Source organism: Pholis gunnellus (assembly GCF_910591455.1).
Source record: "Pholis gunnellus genome assembly, chromosome: 12".
NCBI classification, from domain to species: Eukaryota; Metazoa; Chordata; class Actinopteri; order Perciformes; family Pholidae; genus Pholis; species Pholis gunnellus.
The window spans coordinates 23,667,004-23,690,074 of record NC_136539.1 but is presented as its reverse complement, the minus strand read 5'-3'; the positions used below and the strand labels follow the sequence as shown (position 1 = coordinate 23,690,074).

Here is a 23,071-nt window from a genome sequence, read left to right as displayed (position 1 = left end):
CCAGAGGTTGAAGCTGTCGCTTGCTGCAGTGAAATGAGCTCAGAGGAGCAGAATTCAAGGTTTTAACTAAAAGATGTCAATAAAATGCTTTTCAGCCTGGTGTTAAATCACTGACAGCAAAATATAAAAGAGAGAATTCAGGATCACAACTCTAAAATGTCACGAATGCAACATCATCCAAAAACAGTGAGCGAGCCGTGAGCATCGATACGACCTTTACAGAAGAAACGTTGAATCACAGTCGTGTCTTTGTACCGTTGGTCTTTAGAGTCCGTTCACTTTATAAAGCTCTGCTCCTCATCAGCAGGACATCAAATCAATGACCACCGGTCTCTGCATTTCAAAATAAAAGTCCATAAAGAACATCCGACACATATTCAGGCTACAATGCGGTTTAGTTTTGTTACATATCACAGCTCATCCTGTTGCTACTGTTTGTTCTGCTTTCATGAAATAAATGTCTCTAAACGTCTTAATTCTTCTTAAAAGCTTTTATAAACACACTGACCTCTTCAGTTAATCAGAGTTTAATAAAGCTGGAATGTTCTAATTATATAAAGCATCACTTTATTCGAGCTAAAAATGCTAAAATGAGTTCCTTTAAAAAGATAAAGAAAGAAAATGCATGAGAAGAAGACGGATGAGTGATGAGAACTATGAACGTATAAAACACCTAAACATCAAACAATGAAGACATCCGATGACACAACTCATCGCTGAGACTTAAGCTTCTAAAGACTCGACGTGCTCGATGTCTGAAGACGGAAACAGAACGACGTCCAAGCAAACAGCAAACACACACAGAGGACAGAGAACCATGCAGGCACGGGATGGAAACAGGTTTATTCAACGGAACCAGGAATGTAATCAGACTTCTGACTGAGATGAATGAAAGAAGACGAAGAAACTAAAAAGGAATCACAAATCTGGAACCAAAGTTTGCACCAACAAACAAACTGTAGATGCAGAAGCTAGCGCCTAGTTTCAGTACGAGTGGAGTTAACCTCTCTGGGGGGGGGGGGGGGGGGGGGGTTCCATCGGTTCTGATCAACTGTCTCGTCACAGCTGCACGCTCCCCGACTAAACACACAAGTATTCATAAATACAGATAAAAGTAAAAAACACAGTTTGTTGATGATTTGTGAGCGTCTATACAACCTGAACAACAGCTGGAGAAAAACAACAACACATAAAGTTGCTCGATAACTAGGATCTCCTGCCGGCTCGCGTTTCTTTCAGCAGACGGGACGTTTGCTCCTCTTCTGTCAGTTGTTTTGGTTTCTGTTTCCTCCGTCAGACCCGTCAGGAGGCTGCGGGGCTCACTCCACTTTGCTGTAGTCCTCCACGTGGCCCAGAACCTTCTTCCTCTGCCGGACCATGTGGAAGTACAGCTGGGGGAAGACTGGGGGGGACGACAACGAATCAACGTATATTAAAGGTTCAGATCCCTTCAGACATCATAATCACTTTAAAATGATCTTTAATTGAAGTAGAATAATCATGAGATGAGAGTAAAGAATTATGCAATTTGGTATTTTGTTAACATCTTTCAGCGTTGATCAGCTTCTCCGTCCTTCATGTTCACAGCGAGCGGCCGCCTGAACCGCCGAGTGTTCTTTATGAACGAGGACATTAATTAAGAAGCAAAACTAAACTTTATTTTCTTTGGTAAATGTAATGAACTTCTTCTTTGTATTTTCTTTCTGGACGAACAACATGGTGGTTTTATTGTCACCACAGAGTAAGAAAAGACTTACGGGGAATGTAGGAGATCATGACGAGGATGAGGAAGCTGTAGTAGTCGAAGGAGAAGTTGTACTTGTTGGGCAGCGTGACGGAGTACAGGCCCGTCTTCTGGACGAAGGGCAGCGCCGCGTAGATGGTCAGCAGCTCCCCGGTCACTCCCATCGGATACAGCGCGAAGAAAAATGTGTACCTGCAGCAGAGGAACCAGAAACCAGACTTTCTGTATTCTTCATCGGGTCTGAAGACAAACACTGAGATGTGATGATGTGGAGTCGAGTTTCTACTGTTTATATGTAGACTTCTGCTGTACACTGAAACAAAGTGAGACGAACACGGAGCTGCAGAACAAATGCTTTTTATCAAATGTGCGTGGAGCGGAAGAGAAGAAGTGCATCATCATCATCATCAGGTCTTCTTCATCGATAGATCCTGATCAGGTCTGCCGTCCCCGTGGTTCTGGTTACTTTATGTTTATTGTTCACTGAGCTGCACAGCCTGTTTATGAACATCACATCAATAAATAAATATGATGAATGTTTGAGAAGACGTTCAAGTAAATCCTCTAGAACTACCTTCACTTACACGCACAACATATTCCCTCAAACTCATGTTCATGCAGCCCTGAGTCCTGTGATTAGTCTGAAACGATGAAGACGTTCTACAGCTTCGTCCTTTAAATAACTTTCGTCTCCCTCCTCTTCCAGCTGCAGTCGTGATGTCATCGCTCTGAGAGCTTTTCTTCTTCTTTTTGGGAACGCAAACACTGTTACTGTGTGTAAAACAACTACACACAGTAACACGTGTGTGAATCAGACAACACTACACTCTGAATATCAGTGTGCATGTAAACTTTAAAGTGAAAGTTAAAAGGCTGCTCTCAGTGTTCAATCTCAAACCAGAGAACTGTTGTGAAGAAGTGGAGCGAACAGCTGACGCAGCATCATATTACATGATTACATCTGGATTACATCCAGAGCTCTGAAGTAATCATCGAATACAAAAGGAAGAACCTCTGCATGCTGCTAAATGTTTAATCAGAGAAACGTTCAGAGAAGCTGTGAACTGCTCTTCTTCTCCAGAGAGAAAACTAAACGTTCTTCTCCTGATCCTCCTGAATCCTGCACGGATGCACGAGGTTACGTTCCCCTACGGGATGCGGAGAGGATGAGCAACTGATGAGGGTTAAAGGAGTATTTATTGCAAAATGGTTGCAAAAGAGAACTACTTCCTGATCAAAAGAAAGCGTCACTGGTAGAGCAGTATACGAACAATACACACGGCAACAACAACGCCAGCAGCCCACGCGCTGTAGCGATCCACAGCACCACGCGCCCACACAGCTCCCAGTCCTCTGCCTCTCCGGGTGCAACTGGAACTGAGAGTTCCATACAAATATAGCGACGGTTTCATTTGCTACCTAGCAACACAGACCGCGAGGAGAGAGGCACTTAGCATCGGTTGCCCCGGTTGAAGATGCAGGAGATGAATCCCAGCAGGCAGAAAGAGGAGCGGACATGTTTATGGTGGCTACGGCAGCATTTATCGGTATTAGATGAGTTGTTTTTAGCAGCGTGTAAAATAAGTCCAGACATTTTAGTTTAAGGCATTAAAAATAATGTGAAGCGGTTACAGTGTTGACGTTGTGTCAAAGATAAAGATATCTACTGAAGTTAGCATGCTAACCAGCTAGCCCGAGGCCTGTTCCGTCTTGTAGTACCACGTTTAACCTGGAGAGGTGATAGTGAGTCACTGTAGCGTCCAGTCTGTCCTCAGTCCAACCAGACGACCTCTTCTTCATGTGTTAAAGCTGCATTTTCTCTACTGTCCACCAGGGGGCGACTCCTCTGGTTGTATAGAAGTCTATGAGAAAATGACTCTACTTCTCTCTTGATTTATTACCTCAGTAAACATTGTAAACATGAGTTTATGGTCTCAATCTCTAGTTTCAAGTCTTCTTCAATACAGCATGATGTTCATTTAGTAAATGATGGTCCATTTAGAGTCACACAGACCATAAAGCAGGGGATGCTTTAAGTCATTTTAAATTGAACATCTTGGTTAAAATAAACAAGTAATTGAAGGCGTTACCTTTCACTACTTTCATAAACTCAATGATGAAAATACATCGAGAATATGATGGAACCATCACTTTAAATAAACAAATCAAGAAGTCAACCAAACTAAGACTCAACTTGAGATTTTTCAATTCTTTTCCACCGGATATAATTCATGTGTTCATATGTTAAATACGAGCCCTCGGGCAGAGCTTCCTACCTCGCCCACTTGATGAGGTACGGCAGGTGGTTGAGGAGGCTGAAGGTGTAGAAGGAGTAGCGGATGATCTCCGTGACGGTCCAGGCCGTGACGAACAGCAGCACGCTGTCCTCACTCTGCACCTGCACAATGAAACCAAACACAAGAAGGATGAGGAGGAGGAGGAGGAGGAGGAGGAGGAGGAGGAGGAGGAGGAGGAGGAGGAGGAGACGGGCCGGCATGGTGCTGCAGGAGTTACTGTTCATGCTGGTTGTTTCTGATCACACTGCAGGCAGACGGTCACCATCCTCAGGTGTTAGATTAAAACCGATGCAAAGATGAGAGAACGAGCGTCAAACAATAGACACACGAAGAAGAAACATCCGTTATTCACTACAGAGTCATTCCTGCACAACTACAGCGAGACGTTACTTACACATTCACTGCTCCCCGATCTATCGACAGGGCAAACATCAGCAGCGTCACTTTACAGTTTCACATCGAGTCCTCTGATACGCTTTGATGTGATTTAAAAGCTAGAAGCAGACGTGGTCGTACCTCCCTGACGCTGTGTGTGACGGCCCAGGTGAGGAAGACCCGGGACAAGACCTGGAACCCGGTCAGGACCACCGAGGACGGGACGATTCCTGAGACATGAGGAAGGGACAGAGACTGAGACTCGGGACGGGTTCTGCTTACTGGATTACTCGTCGTCTTTCTGCTCACGGTCTACTCGCTCTTAAAAGATCACGATGGAAATATAAAATATGAGTCTGTCAACAGAGGAAAACAGGAAATGAACGCTGCTGCAGTGTCTTCAGCTGGCCAGCAGAGAGGACCATAGAGCTGCATGTGTGTGTGTGTGTGTGTGTGTGTGTGTGTGTGTGTGGACAGCAGCTGCAGGGAGCCTCTGATAATCCCTCATTAATCTGAGATAATGAAGCAAACAGATTCTGTTTGTCTGCACATATTTACATGTGAGATACAAATACATAACAATAATAATAACCATAATAACAACAATGATGATGATAATAATGATGATGATGATGAGAGCAATGATTTAAGAGACTACACACTGTTATCTGACATCTGAAGAAAGAATCTTTATGAAAGCTGTCCTGATCATTTATGAAGCAACACATCAAACAGCGGAACATATTTCACTGGATTCATGAAAAACTCACAGTAACATTCTGTATATTTAACCGTCTGAACATCGTTTTAATGGATTCATTGTTTAAAACGTTTGCTGCTCTTCTTTGTCAGATTTCATTGTAAACGTAACATCTCTGGTTCTGGAGACGTCGGGCTCACGTTTCATAAAGTCAACGATGAAAACGATAATTAGTTTATTTTAGTTTATTTTTAGTTTCATCACAAATATTAATATAAAGATGAACTTGCTTCTATTCCAAAAAGGGCCTTTAACATATGACTGTTTTCTCTGCAGTGTTTTTTATGATGATGGTGTTTTTTGTGATGACTCATCATATTTCTGACGTGTTTGACATCGATGCTCATGTTTCTGCTTCTCTGCTCTGATTGGTCAGACTTGTGTCTCTATATGCGTTGATTGTTGCGCTCGTTGTGATTTGATTGTTGATCTTTTGATATTAATAAACGTATTAATAGAGACTCACCGACAGCACAGTGCAGAATCTGTGAAGAGAAAACACAACATGTGATCATGACTCAGAACGGATTCATTAGAACTGACTCGCTGTCTCTTCATGTTCATCATGAATCTGATGAGTTTATGACTATGAATCATTAAACCTGTGGAAGACAAACACATGGTTTGTTTTCATGGTGCGTCACTTTAAATGTTGCCGCCGCAAGGAATTGTGGGTCGGCATCATCTCCTTTCCTTTCATAAAGGAAGGTCCCGTGTTTCCTATGCTAAAGGAGATAAGGAAAGGAAGCATTGAAGCACCTTTCCTCAGCTCTTATCATGGAGGACTCTTAGATCCTTCAAGAGCGCCTGGACAGAATAATAGAAACACCTCACGCCGCTCGGCATCGAGCACACGAGTGTTTGTACACACACACACACACACACACACACACACACACACACACACACACACACACACACACACACACACACACACACACACACACACACACACACACACACACTCACTCACACTCACACTCACACTCACACTCACACTCACACTCACACTCTGTATTTAATAAAGCTGCGCTCGTCTCACCTCCAGAAGAGCTCCGGTCTGAAAGAACTTCAGCGGCTTCTCGATGGAGTAGTAGAGCCCGTGATAGCTTCCTCTGGCCAGGTACGCTCTGACCAGCCCCACCGCGATCACCAGCCAGCTGCAGAGAGGAGGATAAATACATCAGTGCTTCCATATCTGATCTTACATCACACATATATACATATAATGTATAATATTGTGCTTCAGAAGACTTATGACGTATAAATTACTCTCAGAAGTGACTTCTTGAATTACGACTCAATGTTTTTTGCTTGTTTTTTGTATTTAAAAGTCGATGAAAACATTTCTGATGACAGATATTTTTTATGATTCATGAAGACATTTAATAACCAAAGATAGTAAAACTAAATACTAACAAACAAACAAAACACCGTATTAAACCTGTATTCAGAAATCTATTTACTATTAATACTATTTATTAATATCTGCTGACACATAACACTAATGTGGATGTATGTTTACTAACTTAACAGTTACATGTTTACTAACTATGTTTACTAACTTAACAGTTACATCATCTCTCTAAACATGAATCTACATTCATTATTTACTCTTTTAAATAAAGGTTGAAGACTTTTTCTGTCTTTTATAAAATCATTTCTTGCACTGAAACTTTTATTCTTATATTATTCTATTTAAACTTGTTTTTATTTTATTTTGTATTTTTAATGATTCTTTTCTTTTGCACTTTGTCTTTAATGTTTTATGTAAAGTCTTTTTAATCTCCTTGTTGAAATGTGATATATGTCATATTATTAAAAAATATTATTCTGCAAATATTAAACCTGCTAAGTCTGATGAGTGTTTGTTAATATCTGACGTATTAAACAGATATAATAATAATGCATGATGTGTAACGCAGTGAACCAGCTAGAATGAGCTCGTCTCTTATCTCCTCTGAATGCAGACGCCACATCGGACGAGTGTGTGCGACACCCTAACACGTCCTCCGACACAAAGCAGTCCCTGTGAGGCCTCCACAATGTGACCCGACTGGTCGGAGCAGCGAGCCAACAACGCCCACGTTCTACAGCAGCGTGACGAACGGGCCGCAGAGACACGCAGAGACTCGGTCCATGGTTCAACGTCGCCCCTGCGTCTACACGTTTACAGCTCGTTATCTGAGTTTTATACAAATACAACTGGCAACTTTATCTCTGCTTGACTTTAACGATGTGAATAATCTCTGCTGTGTACTCACAGTGACCCAGAGCACTGCTGCGGCTCCTTCTATTCTACTCTGGATCCACTTCAGAAACATCAACTTCTTGCAATTTATTATAGAAACATCGTTGTGTATTTGTTTCTGAGAGGGAAACGTTCATGCGTTGGTTTAAAAAATATATACAAATTCACATTTAATCTCCAAACATCCCATCAACACTATGCACGGACCTAAGGATCTTAACTAGAGCGGAAATGATCCTTTAGTTTAATTATTGATTCAAATGTTTTCAATTTACAGAGAAACTATGTTTATGAAAGTTGTGTTTTTGTCCAACCAACTTCCAAAACTCTATTAAAATATATAACTAAATGATATATATATATATATATATATATACACGAGTCTGTTGTTATGTTAATGTTACAATAATAATGCAAACAGCAACATAGCTTCACATGTGAGGAGTCAGTTCGCTGACCTTTGACATTTTGTGCTATTTGTTTATTCATCAACTAATCTATTAATAGACTAATTACTTACATGTTAGTCCTAACTTTACTCTTTCATTGTTATCTCTGCGTCATTTGATTCATTTATTATATTTATATTTTACTTTTATGATGAATTAAACTCAAATCCAGTCGTTGTCCTGCAAAACATAATATGACAATGCAAGTTTAATAACACACACTTTATGGTTAAACAACAAACCATCCGTCTTATTATTTACGTATTGTATTGTAGTCACGTGGTTTGTCTGTTGCTCGTCTAACGTTAATCTGTATTAGCCGTTGCACGTATGGGGGACGTTTTTCACCGCTGCACACCTTTACTAGCAGTGTTTCCAAAGATAAATACCTACAATGTGCAGATTAAAAATAACACTGTAACATTACAATGGAGGAAATCATGCTCCCAATAATTAGAGCTGTATTGCAAAACAGCACAGACACACACACACACACACACACACACACACACACACAGAACCACGCGCTACATACCCCGCTGTCATAACAACGTTGTAGATGACCAGGTAGGCCGTGGCCAGAGCACCGGGTCCCTTCTTCTTCTTTGCGGCCACATCGCCGTGCGCCGTCTTGCTGGTCCCCGGAGCAGCTGCCGACATGACTGTAACACCTTCAACACGGTCCTTTAGGCCCTGGACGACAGCGGCTGTCAGATTCACCGAAGTCCGGAAACGAAGAAGAAAGGGACCCCGGAAGTGTGGTCCTGAAAGCGAGAGGAGCAACTCTTCCATACTTCCGGCTTCGCTTTGAGATGCTCTCGCTCAAACGTCACCTTAAAAGTTCAGTCCTCACAATGTGCGGCTGTATTTATTTATTTATTTATTTCAGACCATTTATTTTTGCGTGAAATAGATTAAGCTCTCCTGTCCCTGGGTGTCCATAGACTGGATCAGGACCACAGACTGTTTAGGACTAATAATAAATACTCTTTGTCGGTTCCTCTGGTTGCATCAGACGCTCTTCGAAAGGCGCGCCCCCTATTCCCAACAGGGTAACACGATTTTATAAGATTAAAACACATTTTTTTCATTATCTTATACTACCCAAAAATAAAGAAATTCTAATAAATCCATAATTTCTATTCTTCAGCCAAGTTTTAAAAGTAATTAATGTCCTTTTTTGAGTCATATTGTTTATTCTGTGATTATTTCGTTTCATATTACTTTGATTTTCTGTTGGGTAGCCTACTCATGTAAACTCCCAAAATAATATAATTATAATTAAATATATATATTTAACAGGAGTAACATAAATATGCATGATGGACATAATTAAATAAATCTTTAACGCACACGTTCCTCTTTTCGCCACTAGGTGTCAGTGTTTCGCTAGTGTCCTTTGTGTGAACAGAGGTGTTTAATAAAGTGCCAAGTATTTTAAGTATTTTTTAAGGAATTTATGTGAAAGTGCTTTACTTTCAATAGTATAAATAAAACACTTATTAATCGCACTAAACATATTTATCAAACATATTTTGCCAACTGCCCTCTATCGGCCTTTAATAATTCTGTTCAGGCCTTAATCAAGACAGCCACATTTTCCCGGAAGAGCAACTGGTGCGAGTTTAAAGCTAATGGACAAGGAAGAGACATTTGTTTAGGTTTTAGTCCCTAAATCACACACATAACGTTACTTCTTCTTTTGTTACGCAGTCCGGCTGCTTGTTGACTCGTCAGTATGCCTTTGTTCGCCCAAAATCCTTTTGACCAAGATGTCGGTGAGTTTTTTGGTGGTTGTTTTCAGTGTTTTAACGAAGCTAACGAGCTAACGTCGAGCTAACGAAAGGGCCAACAACACTCGAAGCTAACGTTAGCTTAGCTTATTTTCGTTCGCTGCTAGCGGTGTAACTTTGAGTCTGATAACGTTAAACCGTGACTGGCTAACGTCAGTTAAATCTGTCACATTGGTTATAACGATCTATTAGTTATATATGTTTTATGTAACTGCGGGATTAAGACACTTAACGATCATTTTATAATCTCTATCTAACGTTACGTGTAGATTATTTTTGATTCAGCGACTAATTTAGGGAGAGACGGAGACACAGACAGAGAGTAAGACATAAAGAGAGACAGAGACAGACAGTAAGAGACAAACAGACGGAGACAGAGAGTGAGACATAAAGAGACAGACTGACAGTAAAACAGACAGACAGTAAATTAGAGAGAGAGAGAGACACAGGCAGTGTCATACTGTAACATTATTAGTTTCTTAATTGTGTTTATTGATTAGTTTTTACAGAATAACATTTTGTCTGAGAGATCAGTTCAGTTTAGAAGAACTAATGTTAAACTAGAATTTGATTGTTTTGACTTAAATGTTTAATCAAATATTAGGACAGCTGGAGTTATTTGACATGGATTCCAGGGTTTGCCGGATGAAAGAAAATTGATTTGCAGCTATTTTATCAAAATTATCAAAAGTGCAAAATGTTCAAAATGTTGTAAGAAATTTCGAGATGTGTCTTTCCTCTTATAGTCACAGTCGGATGTAAAACACATGCAAACTACTGAGGTCATCACTCTTATCTGTCTCTGACTCCACAGACAACAGTCCTGTCTCACTTTACTGACTGAGTGTTCGTTACAGAGTTACTATGAGCTGGAAATGTGCTTCTAAATGACTTCCTGTTCACATGTTACAGCACACAGAAAGGCAACCTTCTTCACCACCATAATAAACCTCTATGTACGTTCATATGACATAACTTAAGGAAGAATAGGCTCCTTCTTGTACATTAGATCTAAACTGGGAGTGTCTGTCTGTCACATTTCAGAGAAGTCCACCAATGAAACCAACACAGTGGACGACTGGGGGCTCATCATGGACATCTGTGACAAGATCGGAACGACACCCAATGGGTGAGCTATCATGAGGTCCTGCACAGGAGCATCTCTGGTCTGAAGGACAGTTTGTTGTGGGGTTATCTCTGAGTTCTTCTCTGTTCTCTTGTGTTTCAGATCAAAGGACAGCTTGAGATCCATCATGAAGAGAGTCAACCACAAAGTGCCTCACGTTGCCATGCAGGCCCTCAATGTGAGCGTGTGTCTCTGCTGTCATGTCACCAGATCCACCCACACATTCATTAAAACAGTAACGAGAAACCAAGACGATGAGACAATTTATTTTTAACATTATAAAGTCAATAATTATGTAAACAGATTGATCTCAAAATGCTTCACAAGGCAGGCGTTACAAATTAATCAAGATAACAAAAACCTCAAAACTGATTCATACGTCTGTGTACATTCATTTTATTTTATTTCTTCATGCCGAACATTCAGGATTATTAGATGCACCTATTTTTCATACATCTTCTGGTCATGCAAATACAAAGCATGTGGGGGAAACAAAATAAAAACTATTAAATAACTACAGATTATCTCTGTTAAGACATTTCTTCCTCTCGTCCCAGACAATCATCTCAATCTTTGTGCATCCTCCATATCTACTAAATCCATATCTGTTTTTATTTTAATAAACAAAGCATCACGCTGTCTGCAGTAAAAAGGGAGAATAGAAACACATCAGACAGATCCGCTGTTCTTCTTCTAGATTAACCTAAAGCTCCGTTTCAACAGTCAAAGCTCAAATATCAGAGCTCAACTGAGCACAAACAGAACTTCTACAAAATGATATTCAACATAATTCTGCGTAACATGTTCAGTTGTTTATCATCCGCAATTTAGGTTTAGTCCATAAATCATCAGTCCGCTGCCTTTTATTGTTGACAAATATCCTCTAAACAAACTAATATTTAGCTTTTTGTTATTAAGAAAACCCCAAATAGAAAGAAACCTACTAAGCAGCTACAGTACCGTGGTCATCTTTAAAGCCAAAGCAGGTCATGTGACAGCATTGGCTCATAATGACTCAGACAGACAGTGAAGCTTCAACAATAGAAACACGAGATCAACTGCAGATCTACTGCAGATCAACTGCAGATCTACTACTGTGAAAACTCAGTTTGACCCTCCACGAATCTATTCTCTTATAATCTAAGAGAATGTATTGTCCTCTATATTTAGACATCCGTATTCACTCACATCATTAAAGCTCTTCTGTCATTAAAAGCATTCATAATTACAAAAGCTTCACCTTCTATTAACGCCTTCTTTGTTTTAATTCATTTATGTGAGTGGTAGAAAATAAATCCTCCTTTTCCCTTCATAATACCAGCTGTTTGATCTCTTTTTCCTTCATAATACCAGCTGCTTGATCTCTTTTTTTTCTTTTTTCTTACAGTTGCTCAGTGCTTGTGTGTCAAACTGCGGCAGAATATTCCACTTGGAAATCTGCTCACGGGAGTTTGCCAGTGAAGTACGGAGCGTTGTGAGCAGAGTATGTGGACTTTATTTCTCCTCATTGTTGCTACTTTATAACCGTGTTTGTTTGTCATCTCTTTGTACACTCATGACTACGACCACTGTCACACTCTGAAGAAGGTTAAAGGGACATTGTGTGAGATGTAGTGACATCTAGTGGTGAGGTTGTATATTGCAACTAACTAGAGACCCTCAGCTCACTCCTCCAGAATTACGGTGGCCTACGAGGAGAGAGTTATCTTTAGGATTTAATTATTACTACGAGCTACTCTTATCAATACTCTGCTCTTCTACATGAATGCATAGTTGTATTTAACCAATTCAATTAGGTTTCACTTTTGTTTACATGGTCACGGATGTTTTTGTGTGTGTGTGTGTTGGGCTCAGCCCGACTCGCTTCAGCGTGATAATAAATGACACCAAAACATAAAAAAATTCTAATAAAAATCCCCCGTGGCTTATCAATACTACGATATTTAATTATGTAGCACATAGAGCCAGTGTCTGTTAGTGTTTGTCCGTTCTGGGCTGCCGTAGAAACATGGCGGACTCCGTAAAGACGACCCACTCCATATATAGATATAAATGACTTTTCTAAGCTAAATACAATTCTGGTGATTATACACTGATTAAAACATCGTTATGAATATTATATTTAATATCTACCTTTAAACCCCTCTACATGTGACACACTGTTCCTCTGACTGAGGTGTCCCAGAGAGAATCATGACTCTGTCCTCTGCAGGCCCACCCCAAGGTGTGTGAGAAGCTCAAGGCTCTGATGGCGGAGTGGGCAGAAGACTTCCAGAAGGATCCACAGCTCAGCCTGATCGGCGCCACCATCAAGTCTCTGAAGGAGGAGGGCGTCAGCTTCCCCACCGCGTCCTCACAGGTACGGTTACATCATCCACAACTACAACAAATCAAAAGTCCCATTCACACACGCAGCTGATCCCTGAAATGTTCTCGCAAACTTGTCGGATATTAAATTACATCATAAGAACATTTACATCATTTCTAAAAGTAGCTCCTTAAAAATAATAAGAGACGTCTGACCTTCTTCTTCTTCTTCTTCTTCTTCTTCTTCTTCTGTGGAGTTTTTACGGCGGTTGGCACATGTGTGTCCGTGTGTGAAGGTTAAGCCCAGTAGTTTACCGGGAAGTTTGTGTGAAAGGGGAAATAAATCACCAGTTTAGAAGCATTCTAAGTTGATTTAATGAGATAAAGATGAACCACAGACTGAATATAAAAAGTGGACGTTGTCATCGTGAAGTCCAGTGAACAGGAAGTGACCATATGTGGACTGAGGAGGAGTGACGTAGAGACGCCGTATACGTCTCTGGCAGCGACCTGTCAATCACTGTGTAGCCCCGCCCCTAAAGCATCCCCTGCTTTATGGTCTGTGTGACTCTAAATGGACCATCATTTACTAAATGAACATCATGCTGTATTGAAGAAGACTTGAAACTAGAGATTGAGACCATAAACTCATGTTTACAATGTTTACTGAGGTAATAAATCAAGAGAGAAGTAGAGTCATTTTCTCATAGACTTCTATACAACCAGAGGAGTCGCCCCCTGGTGGACACTAGAGAGAATGCAGGTTTTTTAACTACATTCTGGCTGCTTGTTGAAGTTGCTGTTGGCAGGAAAACATTTTTAGGCAGATTTCGCAGCATTTCGTTATATTCAGTCGCATCCAAACACTTTTCATATGTTTTAGAAACTTCACTTTAACTTGAGGATCATTCATCAGACGTAACGTGTTAGCAGTCTTCTTTCACACGGTTTCATTACAGTTTGAGTCCGTAGACCATCATAATATTAAGTGTGTGTGTGGACCTTGTTATGTGTGTCGAGGGTTGAAGTGGACTCTCTCAGGTTGAACTACAGATGTATAATCTGTGGTTGTAGTTTCTCTTGTAGTGTTCATTAGATGGTGAATCTTCTATTCTGTTGTGGTTTATTCTTGTAAATAAGGTCGACCTCTTCAAGCTCAATAATAAACTTAATGAACATAATCCCTCTGTGACAGTTTGGATTGATAAACATTGCAGCTTTCATAATCATCTGAAGTCTCTGGGTCTTGCTGTCTCATCCTCACCTTGTTTCCGTTGGCTGAGTTCCATTCTGCTGTGTGTTGGTGTGTGTTGTGTTGGTGCGTCGTGTTGTGTTGGTGCGTTGTGTTGTGTTGAGGCAGCCTGCTTTAATGGAGGCCATGAGGGCGTCGGTTATGACATTTAATGTGTTATCAGCAGCAGCAGCAGGTATCGTGACTCAAGCTGTGACTCGTCTTCCTGCTGTTTACCGTTCAGCCATCGATCACGCTGAACTTTAAAGGGATAAGATGTGATGTTTAGAAGTGTGTTTGAGATTCTTCACACTCAGTGTGTTACTGCAGTAGATGTTCTGCTGTTAGAATCCTAAAAGAATGAGTTTAAGTGAACGTTATATTTAGAATATGTTCTCCTCTTTATCTTCATGAGGAGCTGAAGCTCTTCTCTATGATCTCGTCTTTCTTTTGTGTTGTTGAGTGACTTTGGTGAATCTGAACTAACTCTTTAAAACACTAAAGTCTCTCAACAACACAGACGCACTAACAGATGGAGGCAGCAGAGCAGCTCCTGTGTTCTGAGGATAAATCTGTTTATATGGAGTCTGGTGTTTGTAGAGATCAGAGAACAGCTTCAGTTCACCGTCATGAAGGTAAAGAGGAGAACATGTTCTAAATATAACGTTCACTTAAACGGATATGGAATCTTTTAGGAGTCTAAAGTACGTGTTGTGTTTGTCTAAACTTCATCTCCTGTGGGTCATTTCTTGGACAGCATGCATGTGTTTTTGTTTGTCTCTCTGTCGGTTGCATTCAGCCCGTTACGGTCGGCACAAACAGCTTGTACAGTTTGTGGTGGAATGAAAGCTCCTCCCATCAGCCACTGGGGCTCAGTCGTGCTCTGATTTATCATCAGATTCAAGAAAAGCTCTTCAAAGAAGATCTCCATGGATCAGTAGTTTAAAGAGGGTTTAACAAAGTGAGCTGTCTGGAAGAGGGAAATGTCTGTCTGCCTCAAGAACAGTGACGTTCTTTATTAAACTTACGTCTGGTTATAATTAGATATTGGAAACAACAGAGTAACTCTTCTGCTGCTTTGGTTATGTAACAGTGATTTCTGCTCCGTGTTCGGAGGATCTAAAAAGTCTCAGAACATCTTCTATGGAATCATCTCGTGATGAAACCATACATTCAGACACAATCACAACAAAGCACATACTGAGAAACTACTGTTTGAATCTGATGACTCTCTAGTTGTGTGCATGTAAACATAGTCGGTGTATAGCTGGAAATATATATATATATATATATATATATATATATATATATGGCCCTGCCCCAAAGTGTAGTACCAAACATGAACTGCAGGTGGCATTACAGTCACTGGAAATCTGTTTTTCCACATCTGGTGCACAGCAACCCTCCTGCATGTACACACGCACACACACACAGACGCACACGCACACGCACACACGTGACCTTATCTCTCTGTATTGACTACAGGGTTCCACCACAAAGGTCGTCACACCGGCTGTCGGCAAAGAATCGGATGATGACAACCTGGCCAAAGGTAGAGAGAGTTATTATCTAATCATCACATGTTCTACAACCGCTGTGCTTCATGTTTAAGGCTTTTTACTGTTATTATTATTATTATTATTGTTGTTATTATTAGTTTGTACCAATATTCTCCTTCGTTTTAATTGATTATCAACTGGATTTTATGTATAATTATTAGTCTTTTAAGAGCTGTTTGTACTCTGATATATAAATATAAAATAAATGAAATAAAATAAATCTCTCTTCTTCTCCATCCACGCCTCCACCCTTCCCAGCCATCGAGCTGTCCTTGCAGGAGCATAAGCAGCCGGTGGAGACACGCCCCCTGGCTGCGACCTCCGACCCCCCGAACTACACCAACGGCAGCGGGGGTCAGGAGGCCCGGAAGGTTCGAGCGCTGTACGACTTCGAAGCGGCCGAAGACAACGAGCTGACCTTCAAAGCTGGAGAACTTATTCTGGTTTTGGACGACAGGTGACGTTCTTTAATGATCTTTATCATCAAAATATCATTTTTAGTTTTCTGGACTCTTCATGAGCAGATTATGAAAGACTGACGAGCATCATAGCAGATTGTTCATCTTCTTCATGCTTCATGCCGGTAATGAAACACCTGAGCAGTAAATCTGAGCTGTGATGAAGCTTCTAATGTCTGTTCAGCGTTGAATATATATGATGTTTTATAGCATTGTTTCATACTCCGATGTTAAAACAACGCTGAGTTAGCAGTACGTTCAAAAGAGCAACAGATAGAAATAAACAATCACAAGAAGTCCATGTTTATATTTTATTACATTTCTTGTAAAAAAGAATTTCCTTTTAAATGTTCTTCTTATTTTTAACTGTTAATTTGCTGTTTTATTCTTGATGCGTATATTGAAAATCAATCAAATTTGATCACAAAAATAATTGTTGGTCCATAAATTGAGGTTTCCACTCATTGGTGGTCATAACTCCAGCAGGTGTTGATCTGTAAATATAGAGTCTTACTTTATGCTTCTGCATCATGTAAACAACCTGCTGATGTGTGACTCATCACGACTCATCTCGTCTCTTTGTTGTTGAAGCCAACCTCTCAGTTCTGAGGTGGACTCGCTGGGACTCACGCGTTGATTCTTTCTGTTTCCAGCGATCCAAACTGGTGGAAAGGAGAGAACCACAGAGGAGTCGGGCTGTTCCCGTCTAACTTCGTCACCACCAACCTGAACGCTGAGCCAGAGACAGGTCTGTGTCTCTGCCTGAAGCTCGGTCCTCTTCACCGGGTTTAGTCCCTGTGGGTCAGATATGTACTCGCCTCCATACAAATGAGTTCATCTTCTAGTGATTAAGCAACAAAATAGACTAAAGTTATCTGATTGAACTCTAAAGCCTCCCAACTGAACTCCTGTTTCCAGGATAACTGGACTTGTGTATCGGCCTCCGTTTGAACGGGATCTGGGCTCCGTTTGTTTTTAATAAACCAGCCTGTATGATCTTCAGCTACGGGATTTAAAACCGGAGCGAATGAGTTCCAGACCTGCTGAATGAACTCACCCGTTTCCTCCACAGTGGCTTTTGTTGAGAAGGCGTCCAGCCCCGAAGAGACGGTTCAGGAGGCCAAAGAAGAGCCCGAGCCCGTCTGCATTGACGAGGTACTTGCTGCACACACGTTCATTCACAAATCATCTCTCAATCAAACTGCAGAGACGCAAACCCGCCGTCTTCTCTCTGCAGGGGAAGATGGACAGAACTCTGGCTCTGCTGCAGAACGCCGACCCTGCAGATCCGGCTCCGGACTCCGCGGAGCTGATCCAGCTGGAGGGTATAGAGCTGAATGCTGGAGTAGATCTGCTGCAGACCGCCGGATGTTTTCTAACTCTGTGTTTCTGTAAATATGTGAACACAGGTGCGTGTGAGCAGATGAACCCGATGATTGACGAGAGGCTACAGGAGATAGACAGGTAGTGTTACTGAACCTCTTCTCAAGTGTTACGGATCATCTTCTTCTACTACAGGAAGACAAACGTCTCCCTCTTTGCTGCAGGAAACACTCTGAGCTGTCGGAGCTGAACGTGAAGGTGCTGGAGGCGCTGGAGCTTTACAACAAGCTGGTGAACGAGGCTCCGTTCTACTCGGCCTACTCCAAGATGCAGGCGCAGTACAATCCGGCCGGCTCAGCCGTAGCCATGCAGGTCAGAAGCTACAGGGTCTGTGATAGAGAGATAAACACGCTGTTCATGTAGCATCATAAAACACGGAGGCTCCACATGTCTTATATATGAAACTATTTACATTTCTACAGCCTCTCCTCTCCTCCTCTCTCCACATGATGTGTTCAGTGACCGTCGTAAAGATGATAATCTGAGGTTTTTCTCACAGCTCCGTCCCTCCGGCGGGTGTGTTTGTGTTCAGAGGGTTTAATGTCTCTGGTGTGTTGAGTCATCTCGTCTCCGTCTTGCGATCCGAGTCAATAAAAAGCTGAGTCGTGCATGATTTAAGGACGGCTTCAGTCGCAGGTTGCTCCACAGTTCACAACACTGAATGCTGGAGAGACGTTCAGTGTTGGGACACAGCTGTGTGTTAAACCCCTCGAGTACGATGCTTAACTCAGCAGCGAGGAGCCTCTCTGTTGAGCTCTGGACGTGTTTCTGTATTTCACGGAGCAGTAATGAGAGGATGATGATATCTGGCCGTTATCTCCGTGTTCTCGCTCTCGTCCTACACCGGTGGGTTTATATTCGGCTCTTTTCTGCTCCCCGGAGAGCTTTTCTTGGCAGCGGCTGTTTTTCTGTGAAATGATTGATGTCACCGTCTCTCCTCCCAGATTTAGAACAAATAAACGTCCACTTCACCGAGCGGCCCACACCGGACTGCTGCTCCAGTTTCTCTCGTCCTTTTCTCCTTCATCATTCACAGCACTGCGTTTTACCACCAGGCTGTTTCTTATTTTATCTTTTTTATTTTGAATAAGCACTTCTAGAGAATGCTGATGCTATTCATAGCAACACCTCCTGACTTCCTGTCACAGTCTGCAGCTGCTGTAAGATATTAATTTACTGAGGAAATGTAAAAGAAATCTCTCTGGAACGGTCTGTGCCAGCAACCCTTAGCTTAGCTTAGCTTAAAGACTAGAACTGGGGGGATCAGCTAGCCATCAGCAGCTCTACGATGTTGCCAGATTCGAGCTTAGTTTTTGTCTTGCAGCCCTTATTCTGTCACACTTGGTTCCCCGTTACTTGATCCCTCTCTCCACCTCGATCTTTTGTTTTGATGAAGAAGAGATATAAATCATGCTCTCAGCTCCTCTGATAGCTGACCTGCTCCTCCTCTCCTTCAGGGCTACCCGGGTCCGGCCGGCGGCCCCTACCTTCCTCCAGTGATGCCTCAGGTTCCTCCTGCTCAGGCCTACGCTCTGCCCAGCGACCAGCCGGGGCAGCTGCACTCGCTGCCCCCCAACGTGTCGGCCCCGCACAACGGCCAGGCCGCTCAGCCTCCATACATGAGGTAAGGAAACGGGAACGAGGAGGGAGAAAGGCTCCTCGCCTCAGACTACATCCACACTAAAACCAGGGCTTTAAAACCAAAACCACCTCCGTCCACACTCGGTCAGATGCCTGAAGACGCTTATCACATGACTATTCAGTGTAAACAGGAAGTAGATTGGTTGAATAGTAACATTAAAGTGCTCTTTAATAATTAAAGGTGTTTCTCTCCTCACAGCTCCGCTATGAACACTCAGTACATGAACCACGCTGCTGGAGCTCCTTACCAGCACCAGGCGGGCGTGCCCGTAGACATGTCGACCTATCACAGCTCCGGCATGCCTCTCGTGGCCTACCCGGTGTCCGCCCCCCCGCACCAGGCTCCTCCCCCTCAGCATCAGCACCAGCATCAGCATCAGCAGCAGCAGGCGGCCTACTACCAGCAGCCTCTGCTGTAAAACTATGACCGCAGACCACTACACACTACAGATGTTTCACTTTCCAGGGGTGTGTTCGTCTGGCTCACCGTGTGTGTGTGTGTGTGTGTAGGTGTGTGTGTGTGTGTGTGTGTGTGTGTGTAAGAGAGACGACTGCTTTAGGAACATTCCTTCAGCTGTTTTTTTTTTTTTTGTGCCTGATGAGCTGAATTGAAAACTGTGTTTGTGCGTGTGTGTGTGTGTGTGTGTGTGTGTGTGTGTGTGTGTGTGTGTGTGTGCGTGTGTGTGTGCGTGTGCGTGTCGCAGGTCTGTTGTGAGTCGGGACCCTCTGTAGTGTGTAGTGTGCGTGTCCTCAGCTACTGTAGTGAAGTCAAAACACACCCACGGCGTCAGGAGTCTCCTCCCGTCCTTCACTGCTTTTTGTTTATTTCCCAGCTGTCAGTGAACGCAGCGCCGGTCTTCACAAAGGTCAGAGTTCAACCCAGAAGAAGAAGAAGAAGAGTTGGGTTTCTGCAGCCATCGACACAGGACCATGTCATGAGCATATTACACACTTCATAGTTCAACGTCACTATTTCTGAATTAAATGGCTCTGAAATAGTTGCGGCTACGTGAACGGTTCACACTGATGTAGATAAATGAGGAATAAAGATGTTTCTAATCCGTGGATAGTTTGGACACAACATGAACTCCATTTGACACTTTAACTTAAAGTAAGAAGTGCAGACTTTATTATTCACACTTGTTTCCTTCGTTAACAACACTTTTCTGCATTAATGTGTGCGTGGCCTCAAAAGTTTGCTTTCTTTTAGTTTTATCTTGTTTTTAAGTCTGTGGGTGAACTCATCCAAACACAGACTCGCTTCCTTCTTTGTCCTCTGTTTGTTTTTGCTGGTGTTTCTGCTGAGTCGGCTCTTATGAAGTCTGTGTGATGCGGTGCAGATGCTTCCTTCAGCACCGAGTGAGCAGTCTGGTTTTCTTTGTTTTCTTCCTCACCATCACTTTAGAGAAGTACAAACTATTAAATGTGTGTTACCAGTTGTGTGTCTGAATGGTTGGAACAGTCGTTCCCTGAAGCGTCGCTGCCCGGTGATGCGTTCAGGATATTTAAGATGTTTGTTTTTACACGTCTGTGTGTGTTCCAGGGTTCTCACCAATAACACGTTGTTCATTGCAAAGTGACGGTCACATGTTGGTGAGCTGAGACCTCGTGGTTTCTCTTTGTGTTTATTAATCTGGTGAAACGCTGCATCTGTTCGTGATTCTCACATCAGTACCTTCCTGCCTCATCTTCCCTTCAGCAGACGCCTGTTAGGACCTTTATGCAAACGCACGACACAGATTCTTTTCACGTCTTCTATACTTAAACTTTCTAACTTGTCAAAGACGTTGCCTGTACTTTGATTTAAATATATATATATATATATATATATATATATTGAGACATGTATGATTTACATGGCTGGAGGAATGTGTAATTATGTTTCTTATTTCTGCTTTTTCTTTTATTTTCCAGGGAAGTTCAGATTAGTTGTTGATACGAAGGAAAGATCATGTTTTAAACCTGCTGTTGGTTTTTATTCATTTAGGGGTTGAAGTTATTGAGGAGCAGCTTTCGTAGTCTGTCCTTTGTTAACGTTGTATATTAGATGTAAAATACCTGGTTTGGTCGGTGACGTTGCACCTTAGCTTTGTAAAACATTTATCTGCCACTGGATGCCTTGTTTTTTCTGTAGAAATCAAAGAACGACACGTAAACTTCAGCGTCCGCTGGATATGTATAATTCTGTATATTTAAAATATTCCAGGAAAAGGTCCTTTTATCCAGGATTTGAAAAAAAACAAACTGCTTTTTTTAACAGAGCAAATGTATAATAGTCTTTGAAATAAAAATAAATTGACCTGTGTGGAGGATGGTGGTTCTTTGTGCCTACATTTCCCCTCGGATGCCTGTTCTGTAATTACATTTCTATAATTAAGATAGGAACTGTGCCGCTGATTAGCTTCTCCTGCACACAAGCTAATAATGTGTTCATTATTCAGAACCATGAATTATTCATGCGATAGTTTCTGCTCTTTACCTTTATAGCCGATGCGCGGGGAACATCTAAACACCGCTGCTGTTCTGTTGTGATGCTGTTCTGTGCAGCTGAGGACGTTCTGCTGTTCTGTGCAGGTGATCGTTGGAGGCGGTTCTCCGGGATGAGAACACTGTGAAGTGGTTCCTCAGACCTGCAGAGAGATGGACTGGAAACAGCGCAGCTGGTCGCTCAGTCGGAGTCTGCTGAGGAGATCCTATCAGCTGTTGTTTGTCCTCGTTTCATGTACTGAGAGACGCGTAACCTTTATTTATAGGAGGAACAGAGCACTACATCAGTAGAAAGAGGCTGAGATGAGCTCTACATTATACAGACAATGAATAGATTCTGTAAATGATTAAAACCATGGAAAATGTTCGGGGAAAAAAACATGTTTTGCTTGAATTATTAAAATGTTTACATTAATATTTATATTGATGTAATCATTTATTTTTATTTGTTCATACAGCCTACCTTATTTATATCTGTTGTGGCGTAGTATTAGTTTATTTATTTTATTACTCAATAAAGAGACAGAATTTGGCTGAACTCTGAATCCAAATGCCAAGTCACGCTGCTCGTGTTTACGCTGCGTTCAAATGCTCCTCGTAAAGTCCAACTTCAGCAGATGCAACGGTAGCTTTATCTGCCAAACACGTGATCACATACTAAATGTTTTTTTTTTGTCATTCCCAATGTTTCAAATGGAAATAGTTACAGCTAAACATTTTTGATTTATTTCTTATTTCTATCATAATTCTTCTGAACGTTTATATATCTATATATTTCTGATCTACAATGGGAGCAACTGTAATATAACCCAATTGAAATGTTTTTTAGTTAATATAATTATATTTATGCATTTTATTAAAAATTATTTACAAAATACAACAGTCCTGACATTAAGGCACATTATATACATAATAATAATAATTAAGCAAATAGTGAATACATTTCTAAATATATATACACCTACACATACATATATATATATATACACATACAGTACACATCCATAGATACATACATACACCTTCCTACATATTCACACTTATACATATCTACTGAAAAATAATATTAATATAAGGAAAAAAGAAAGGGAAAGTAAATGAATAATATACTGTATATGTATACATATATATATAAGTAGAATAGAATAAATATATGTAAATTAAATAAATACAAATAATAAGGAAACAGACTTTTACAGAAGGGTGTGCA

At 41.4% G+C, this 23,071-nt stretch overlaps 2 protein-coding genes across 3 annotated transcripts; one reads left to right on the top strand and one right to left on the bottom strand.

Moving 5' to 3' along the window:
- Nucleotides 1–824: 824 nt before the first annotated feature.
- hacd2 (3-hydroxyacyl-CoA dehydratase 2) lies at nucleotides 825–8,626 on the bottom strand. The gene is made up of 7 exons (XM_079169991.1): nucleotides 8,412–8,626; nucleotides 6,219–6,336; nucleotides 5,643–5,661; nucleotides 4,558–4,646; nucleotides 4,021–4,142; nucleotides 1,758–1,936; nucleotides 825–1,402 (listed from the first exon to the last, which is right to left on the bottom strand). Exons 1-7 carry the CDS (start codon nucleotides 8,534–8,536, stop codon nucleotides 1,320–1,322), a joined length of 735 nt encoding a protein of 244 aa, XP_079026117.1. The 5' UTR covers nucleotides 8,537–8,626; the 3' UTR covers nucleotides 825–1,319.
- An 865-nt stretch (nucleotides 8,627–9,491) lies between these two features.
- Nucleotides 9,492–21,679, top strand: stam2 (signal transducing adaptor molecule (SH3 domain and ITAM motif) 2). Of its 2 annotated transcripts, XM_079170764.1 has the most exons (14): nucleotides 9,492–9,654; nucleotides 10,714–10,798; nucleotides 10,898–10,973; nucleotides 12,183–12,278; nucleotides 13,008–13,154; nucleotides 15,819–15,885; nucleotides 16,151–16,349; nucleotides 17,004–17,098; nucleotides 17,423–17,505; nucleotides 17,588–17,675; nucleotides 17,760–17,814; nucleotides 17,898–18,045; nucleotides 19,191–19,357; nucleotides 19,574–21,679. In XM_079170764.1, exons 1-14 carry the CDS (start codon nucleotides 9,615–9,617, stop codon nucleotides 19,791–19,793), a joined length of 1,566 nt encoding a protein of 521 aa, XP_079026890.1. In that variant the 5' UTR covers nucleotides 9,492–9,614; the 3' UTR covers nucleotides 19,794–21,679. The 2 variants fall into 2 exon arrangements, with proteins under 2 accessions (XP_079026890.1, XP_079026889.1); XM_079170763.1 differs by having other exon boundaries at nucleotides 17,588–17,814.
- The last annotated feature ends 1,392 nt before the right edge of the window (nucleotides 21,680–23,071 follow it).